Genomic DNA, 9,715 nt, shown 5'->3' with positions numbered 1-9,715 from the left:
TTGTATGTTATGACGATATTAGTTAGCTTGTACTACTGCTTGTAATTAAATGTTCTGATTGGTCGTAATGCCCGTGACCCTAATCCGTAGGGGTGTGCATTCGGTTAACCGACCCGAATTAGTTAAAACTGAATTAACAGACCTCTAAAATTTTTTAACCGTTAACCGAATCGAAATTTTTTTTAAAAATATTAACCAAACCGAATTTTTTTCGGTTAAACCGGTCGGTTAACCGAATTAACAAAAAATCATATGATTTTTTTGGTTAAAAATTAACCGATTTAACCGACTTAACCGATTTAACAGACTTAACCAACTTAACCGATTTAACCGTTTTAACCTATTTAACTGATTAACCGATTTAACCGACTTAACCGATTTAACCGATTTAACCGACTTAACCGATTTAAATCACTATATAATTAAAAAAATTACATAAGTCTTTGAATCACTACATAATTAAAAAAATTACATAAGTCTTTGAATCACTACATAACTAAAAACATTACATAAGTCTTTGAATCACTACATAATTAAAAACATTACATAAGTCTTTGAATCACTACATAATTAAAAGCATTACATAAGTCTTGAAATTAACACATAATTGAAATGTAAGTCTTTAACATTCTCTATTTATATTATATCCATTTCTTCTCTCCAAAAATCTCCATTTGCATTAAACCTACAAAAAAAAAACATGTGCAAAATTTAGCATATAATAGAAATATACGCATTTAAAAAAAAAACGAATAGATTATAAGTTAACAAGAATAAGATAGTAAGCATACCCTTCAACTCACGAAAGCAGAAGCTCATGAATTTAGGGTAGGCTCTGATGCATTTCAAGAAAAATCTAAACATTGAATCAATTAAAAAAGTAGGAGTGATATGGTAAAAAAATTGAAACTATTAAAATAAAATAATAAATTTACAATTAATTCATATTTTGAAAGACACGTGGAAGGAAGCAGAATTGGATAGGTGACGTGCTGCTGCTCAAGAGAAGATGTGGATATAAATTTGGGTTCAGATTGTTTATAAAATTTTTATTTAAAAATAAATAAACTTACATTACAAACTTGGGAAAGAAAACATGAAACATGCAATATTGCATGAAATATGAAACATGCAGTATAATGCAGTATTTACATTATAAATTTGCGTGCACTATAATGTACAGAATGAAACATGAAAACATGAAACATGCAGTATGAAATATGAAACATGAATTGTTCTCCCAAACGAGTGTTGTGTGTGTGTATATATATATATTTTTAATTATTGTATTTACTCTTTTCATAACCTTAAAATTATAATCGATTTAAACATCGAAAAGTATTAATATCAATTTTAATGCTCCCGTAGCTCATCTTTCTCTCTTTATTTTTTCTTTTCATTACCTAACAATTCGACTCAAATTCATATCTATGTATGAACAATATCAAGAACTACATCAAATATAAAACCAATTTACTCTATTTAAGCTTAATGGTATCTTTCACCAACTATTTTGATTAGCAACCTTGAGCAATCACCGACAATTTGATAGAGCTAGCCTGGTGGCACTTCCATTGGTGTTTGCTTACGATGGAATCATAAAAGGATAATAATTTCTAATATTGCGATGAAATATTTTTCATTGAAAATAAAACGAACCCTTCGATATTAGCAAACCTTACATTGAAATTAAATTTGATTTTGACTGTTAGGAAACTTCCAATGACTAAAGCATGGATGACCCGAAACTTAAAATACAGTTTTTAATATGGTGCAAGATTTTTCAGTAATCTCAACAAAGATTACATTAATTAAGTAATATGGTTTACGAAAGTCGTATAGTATTTTAGTATAATTTAACCCAAAACATTAAAATATAAAATCCAAACACTTAAAACAAGAAGAAAGCAATGAATGTGCATATGCAATGGTGTTTGCAGCAATTATAAAATGCCCACATTGTACTTTGTTACAGAAACCAGTTTAACAATCTGTTTATGCTTGGTTTTTTTTAATGTATCTTTGTGCAGATCCTATCACAATCATGAGATTTCCATTTCCTAATTTATTTAACTAAGCCATTTAATTAAATACATCAGACTTCAGAGTTTGATGCGTGGTGTTGAATGAACAAAAACAGAGCAGAACTCTGACCCTTTACAAAATGAACAAAATAGCAAGCAGGTCAGGTACTTTAACTTAAGGCTAACCTAAGGCTCACGTACTTTAACTTAGCTCTTTGTGGGTGTTAATTTTCCAAAGCCACTTCAAAGTTCAATCAGTGCGAGAAATGAAAACAAAACCCTAAAATTAAAAAAAAAACAAAAGGAAATTAGAAGAAACCAAACCTGGCCTCTGGGTATTAGTCAATTAGTGTGCTGGAAGAGAAATGGATAGCAAAAATGGTGGATTTTCCCGTTTGAAAATCTGAGATTCAGATTGAGAAATGAGAAGTTGAGAACCCGATGGCAGATTTGTGAGTTGTGACTTTGTGCTTGGCTGCTTGCTGTCTGCTGAGTGAGTGCTATTGAGAAAAGGCTTAGTTCTTGGGCTTGGAGCCTGAAGGAGAAAAAATATATTGGGCTGGCCGGCTGGACTTAATTTAAGGCCTATTACTTGCAAAATTCGGTTAAACCGAATTTTTTCGGTTAACCGACCGGTTTCGAATCAATTTAACCGTTAACCGAAAATTTAAAAAACTCTTAACCGACCCTCGACCGAAAATATTCGGTTAACCGACCGATTAACTGAATTCGGTCGGTTAACCGAATTTTTTCGATTTTAACTGAATTTTGCACACCCCTACTAATCCGACGACAGAGAGGGGTTAGGGGTGTTACAGAAAATGTTTTGAATTATACCATGTTTATATGCGTAATTATATTAATTTTCAATTAATATATAAAGTTTTTTTTATGGAAGTTACATGTGCAAATGCAATTACAAAAAAAATATATCCAAATAATTATAATAAAAATTAATCATTATAAAACACGATTAAACTAATAAACAAAATATATTCAGATCTATATTAGAATAAATCTATACAGAGTCCACAAATAGTGGGACATAAACCAAAATAAATATGGACTAACTCATGCATGATAACATAGTGTGACGTGGAAATAAGATCTTAAAATTCCTTGGCCTTGACCTTTCCATTAAATTAAGGTGTAAAAATTATTTTTAATGATGATTATGTTTTTGTTGTCTTGTCTTCTCTTTTATTTGTATTTTTAATAAAATTTTATGCAAATATATATTGAATATTGAATATTGAATATTGAATATTAAAATTTAAATTTAATTATAATATTAATTTTTAGATGAGTTTTAATTTTAATTTTTATGAATTTATTTTTCACTCGAACCTTCTAAATCATGGAAATTAATTTTACATAAAATAAATTAATGAGTTCATCTCAAGGTTATTAGATATAACTTTAAGAGATATTTAATATTAATTGAAGTTAAAGATATTTATCTTTTAGTATTTTAATATGTAATTAAATTTTAATTATTTTGTAATTTAAAATAGAAAATTGAATAAATTAGATTGAAAATATATAGGTAAATAAAAAGTGTGTGATTGTTATTTTCTTTTATTTTAAATTTACTTGGTAAATGAATCTCATGGGAGGTTATGGATTTCCTTCAAACCTACTGGTGTAAATGGGCTCTTTTTAATTCATAAAAGCTAAATGGATTTTATACTAAAAGGAGAGTAAGTTTATTTTACTTTATTTTTTTTAGATTTTTATCTTGAAATGAATTGGAAATATTGGTATAAGTTAAAGACATCAATAAAAATTAAAATTGTTGTTGCACTACTCGACTGCACAACAGAATCCCCATTTAAATGGAGGATAAAATTGAATTAAATTATAGATTTTTTACGCTATAGTATTTAATCTCACTGTTACTGTTATTTTTACACTAATCATAGATAAATACACTTTCCAGAAATTATAGTATTGAGATGCAAAGGTGTATTCAATTGAATGAAAATGAGACGAACAGGATATAACGCTGGCCATGGGGTTGATTTGCTTCCTCCTCCTCAGCTTTAATTTAGAAAATATTTAATTTGCACTTTTCTAAGAAATCATCATGGTTCATCTCTATTTTAATTATTTCAAATGTGATTGTTTTTGATTGATTAATACTATTGTCTTTTGACAATTGTTGAAGTTGAAGTTAAATTTTGTTATTAATTTTTTACTATATGTAATTTATAAATTTAGTTTATGTGCTTTAATTTAAAATTTAAAATTTTGACTTAAATTTTAGTTTTTAAATTCTACAATTTTAAAATTTTATATTGCAAATATATTATTATATGTGTAATGTCATGTCAGCCTGCTATTTTTGCATAATACTCACAAAAAAGAAGCCATGTCATTTGAGTTAGGATTGAATTTTCAAAATTTAAAAAAATATAGAGACGAAAAATGATCAAATGAGAGAACATGAACGAACTCCACAACTTACGCATGAAATGGGACTAATAAAAGAATTTGACTTGATGGATTAAACTTTTACTACTTGAGTCAGGATCCGAAAAATATAATGACTAAAACTGACTAAATTAGAGTATTTTAACTAAATCGGTAATAAACCCATAATATATGGACTAATAATTATGGAACTGGATGAAATACAGATTAAATTAGGTGTGAACTTCAATAATTATCAAATGGCAAATATCTTTGTCTGCCCCCCCAATTCTTTCTTTTTCCCATTTTTATCACTTTTAGCCCTCATTCTGAAAAGGAAAAATAAAATGACAGGGGGTCCATAACAGTATGAACATGCATGCACCATAGAGAGGAAAAGAGAACTCTTATTTATATTTTTATTAAATCGTGACGAGTTATGTTCTTTTTATTAAAATAATATCATGATAAGATTTAAATTTAGCACACATAACTATATATTATTTACATAGGAATTATTTTTCAATTTTTATAGATAATTTTAATTTATACAGTAGAAAAAAAACTGAAGATTTTTCTAGATATAATGAAGGATAGTTATTGGATTGAATGCGAGATCCCTCCACTCCTTATTCTATCTACATAACTAACCATTTATTTCCATTTCAATTATTGGTCAAGGTTAAACACAATAAAGTGACTTTAAAAATAATCAACGATTAGGGTGTTTATCATTTCAAATGTGACATGAATTTGAGTTGTGTTGTTAACTCTGTATGTTGGTCTTGACCTAATGATTAAGGTATTCATCGTCCCAGATGTGACCTGAATCCGAGTCGTGCTAGTCATATTAAAGTTAAAGTTTTGTTCTCCTCTTATAATTTATCAAATATATACATATATATATTGAATTGTCATGTTGTGTGAAAAAAAGAGTTAATAATTTAGTGTTCATTTGGTTTCAAAAATTGAAGCAATTATTTTTGTTTTCATTTTCTTCAAAATTAAAATATTTAAAAAATGTGTTTGGTTTAAAATTTTAAAATGATTTTTAAGAAATAAATATGTAAAAATTAGAAAATAATAAAAATATTTTTAATTTTTAAAATTAATAAAATTGAAAATAATGAGTTTTAATATTTTAAATTTAATTAATGAATTTACTCTAATTCAAAGGTATATAAACAAAAAAGCAATTTTAAATACCAAATATTTATATAGGAATTTATTATTTTATTTATGTTTCGTTTCTAGGAAAATAAGTTCCAAATATTTTCATCATTAAAAATAAATTTTTATTTACTAAGCGTTTTTTTGTTTAAAAATAAAATTTATTTTAAAGATGAATAAACAAATATTTTCAAAAACTAAATGTAACCTAATTCTTTTGTGTTTTTAAAAAATTGAATTTTGGATATTATTTTTCTTTCATGTCTCTTTAAAGCTTTATAAATCAGATTTTTAATGTTTAAGGTTACATGTGCTTAAATTTTTTACTATTTAATTTAAAATTAAATGTACAAACTATCTTACGTTTATAATTAAGGGATTAATTTACTTTCTAGCCTAGAGTATAAGGATTGTCATGCAATTTTACCTTTTTTTTAATAAAAGGTTTAGGGTTTATATTTGATTATTAGGAGTATAGTCTTACTGCTAGTTTAACATTACTTCTCAAAAATGCTTTTGGGGTAAAAAACATCTTTAAAGCTCTAAGCAATACTAAACAGACAAGTTTTGAAATCCAAAAGCAGAAGCGGTTTTTTAACAAAAGATTATGTTATTGACAAAAGCGCTTTTAGGAGCAAAGGATAATTTTAACCCTTATAAAGTGTTTTATATAATATTTATATTAGGTATATAATTATTTTCCTAATGAAATTTATTTTAAATATATAATATCATATATTTAAATTTTACTAGTTATATTTTAATATTTAAAATATAATTTATATATTCAAATTAAAAATTAAAAATAATTAATATTAATTGCTTAAAAGATATTTAAATTTTATATTTCATATATTAAAATATTAACAAAATGTTATAATAAATTATTTTTATAATTTTTCTAAAATATCATAATATTAACTAATTTGAACCTTTTTAAATGTATATTTGTTACTTTATAGCACCATATCTAAAATGAACATTTTATTTCTCAAAACATTTTGACAATAATACTAAACACTTAAATCTTAAACCAAACTTTTCAGAGTACTTCTTAAAATCACTTTTCCCGGCACTTTTGAAAGCATTTAAGAATAATACAATGGTTAATATGAAGTGATTTTTATACTACTATAATTTTTAACGGGATAAATATCAAAATTATGCATGAACTATAGTTTAATGTGTAATTGTATACATGAATTTTGATTTTGTGCAATTTTACACATGAAATTTTGATTTGATCCAATTCTTATAAATTATTAACACAATTATTGATATAACATCATTTTATGTTTATATACTGCATACATAAATAATTATATTTATCCAATATAAAATAAATTGATACACTCATTTCTTTAAACGTGTATGATTAAATCAAAATTAAAATTTTAAGAATACGCTTGAACCAAAATTAGAGTTTTACACGTATAATTACACCAAATTAAAACTTATATATACAAAGTTGATATATAATTTTGAGATTTACCTTATTTTTACCATTACAAGCTCTGATGTAAAACATTAAATATAAATTTCCTAAAAGAATTATTATGCATTATTGTTATAGATGAATATTTTATTTTAAGCTTTTGGACATCATAAAAGCTGATAAAAGATAAGATAAGAGAGAAGGTAACATACCTTTTCACTTTATGAATTATACGTAAGTTCTTTTTTTTTTTTAATGCTAAAGAAACCCACTTCTTCTCTATAAATACATTGACAGGGAATCCATTGCCAATCCATAGAGGTATTTGTAAACAAACCAAAAGACCCAAATACACCAAACATGAACAACACCATCTCTTTAACTCTGCTTCACCTTGCATTTTGCTTCACTTTAGTTTCATTCACTCCTATTTCAGCCCTGGAATTGCATGGAACTGGTGCCAACATGGTCGAAACAACCTGCCAAAAGACACCCTTTTACAATCTATGCGTCTCGGCTCTTAAATCCGACCCTCGAAGTTCCGATGCCGACGTAGCGGGGCTAGCGCAAATCGGAACTGATAAACTGAAGGCCAAAGCCACCGCAACGCTGCGGCAGATCACAGCGCTGCTTAAAGTGGCCAAAGATCCGAAGCTGAAAATGGCCTTGCGTGACTGTGCTGATTATTACAACGCCATTGTTAAATACGATATCCCGGTAGCTGTAGAAGCTGTCACGAAAGGCGACCCGAAGTTCGGTGTCGAGGGGGCGACGGATGCAGCTAATGAAGCCGATGCTTGTGGCAGGGGATTCAAAAACCAACCCAAGTTTCCAATATATGCTAGCAACAAGGTTGTCCATGATCTTTCTGCTGTGGTTGCTTCCATTGTCCAATTATTACTATGAGTACGATGAAATGTTTTAACTGTCTAATGCCAAGTAATGGGCAATAAAAATGTATGTACAGATGTGTTATAGATGTTATGAAAAATGGATAAAGAGTGAAATGATTAGTGGTTTTGTTTAAAAGAAGAATGGATGATTGGCATTGAAACAGTATGTCAATCATTAATTGTCCTCCAATCACATCTTTCCAACACAGATCCTTGAGAGACAATGATGTCTCCCCTGTCTGAAGACGCCAAACTCTGTTATTACTAAAGTGAGGAGTGAGATATAATTAAAATTTGATTAAATTGAAGTATTGTATTGTAAGAAGGGCTAGAAACAGAATTAGACCATTTAACTAAAGGGTTCAAAGGATTTCAAGAATTGCCTAGTTTTGTTGGCTCTAAACGAGGAGTGAGTCAAATCAGGCCTTAAAACGGTGAATATTATTTGGTGGGAAACAGAGAGAATATATATATATTTTTTGCCCTCACCATAAAATAGATAAAAAAATCTACATTTTATCACGTGAATTGTCAAGTAGAAGACACATAAATATTTAATTAATTTTTTAAAATTTTAATTTTTAAAAATAATATTCATATATATTCTAAATTTTTATATTTTAAAAAATTAATTAAATGGTAACATGACAAAAAATATAAATTTAAAAGTAAAAAAATAAAATTAAATGAAACACACAAATTATTATTATTTATATAAAATTAGGGGTCCAATTAAATATGTTTCAACTGAAATTGCAAAGATATGTATAGAGTGATGTCATTTGCTTGCTTTTGATAAAGTTTGCAGCATTTGGCACTATTCTCATCACACCTTCTGCGATCCAAAGCAACAAACTTCTCTAAAAGGGACCATAACTTTCCGTCATTCATTTGTCCATGTATCATTAGTCAAATCCATTGATAATAACTTTTTTAATTTCATCCTTAAATTAGATTAATTTTCTCATATTAACTAAAGTACCTGAAAATCATCAAATAATTCAGATGTTTTTTTTTCTTCTCTAAACAATCAAAGTAACAATGAGGCAATGGATTGAAGAACAGCAGAAAGATCATGCACGGCCTTGTTTCGAAGCTGTTTCTGCACCTCTGAGCTTCATTTCCAGCCTGGGTCTGTTCTAAAATTTTACTTTAAAAGGAGCGGAATTTCTAAATTTGAATAGCTTTTTTTTAATGTAAAAAAGTGTTAATTCTTTTAGGATATTTTTTTCTTATAAATAAATAAATTTAATATTTTTTAATGATTTAATTGTAAAAAAATTAAAAGAAAAAAATCACACTATATAAAATTAAATATTTCTTTCCAATATGTATAAAAGAATAATTAATAATACTATACTAAAAATTTCATAAATATCATTATAATTTCAAAAATTAAATTAAAAAATTAGCCTTAGTCCTATTTCTCAATACTAGGCATCCTAAATTGTACCCTCTGCTTTTTCATAAGATCGAACTCATCAATGATAGAATCTGTTGAAATTTCTCAAGCTATCTCTTTTTTGATGTATGTCACAAAGTAAGTTGAAAGAAAATTATCCTCTATTTTATTGCGAAGCCTTGTCTTCACAATTTTCATGGCTAAAAATGTTTGTTCGGTTGTTGCAATACACACGGGAAGAGTTAGCACAAGACGAATAATTTTATCGAGAGGATAAATACTTGACTTATTTGTTTTAGCTAGCACTTGACACAACTTGACAACTGTAGAAGCTTTCTGCAACTTCGTGCTTTGATGAGCATCAAGTTGAAAATGCTCC

At 27.4% G+C, this 9,715-nt stretch overlaps 1 protein-coding gene and 1 long non-coding RNA gene across 2 annotated transcripts; one reads left to right on the top strand and one right to left on the bottom strand.

The window, feature by feature from the left end:
• Positions 1 to 419: 419 nt before the first annotated feature.
• Positions 420 to 2,552, bottom strand: LOC105774930 (uncharacterized). The gene is made up of 2 exons (XR_001127600.2): positions 2,349 to 2,552; positions 420 to 685 (listed from the first exon to the last, which is right to left on the bottom strand). It is a non-coding gene; the product is annotated as an uncharacterized LOC105774930 (long non-coding RNA).
• Positions 2,553 to 7,297: 4,745 nt separating this feature from the next.
• On the top strand, positions 7,298 to 8,124 carry LOC105778104 (cell wall / vacuolar inhibitor of fructosidase 1). Its single transcript, XM_012601696.2, has one exon. It carries the CDS (start codon positions 7,402 to 7,404, stop codon positions 7,945 to 7,947), a length of 546 nt encoding a protein of 181 aa, XP_012457150.1. The 5' UTR covers positions 7,298 to 7,401; the 3' UTR covers positions 7,948 to 8,124.
• Positions 8,125 to 9,715: the final 1,591 nt, after the last annotated feature.

The sequence above is a fragment of the Gossypium raimondii genome, chromosome 10 (assembly GCF_025698545.1).
Source record: "Gossypium raimondii isolate GPD5lz chromosome 10, ASM2569854v1, whole genome shotgun sequence".
NCBI classification, from domain to species: Eukaryota; Viridiplantae; Streptophyta; class Magnoliopsida; order Malvales; family Malvaceae; genus Gossypium; species Gossypium raimondii.
Note: the sequence above shows the minus strand (reverse complement) of the source record. Positions and strands in the feature narration are given on the sequence as shown.

Excerpts from the sequence above, each read along its gene's own strand:
- LOC105778104 (XM_012601696.2), top strand. The coding sequence starts at position 7,402 with ATGAACAACACCATCTCTTTAACTCTGCTTCACCTTGCATTTTGCTTC.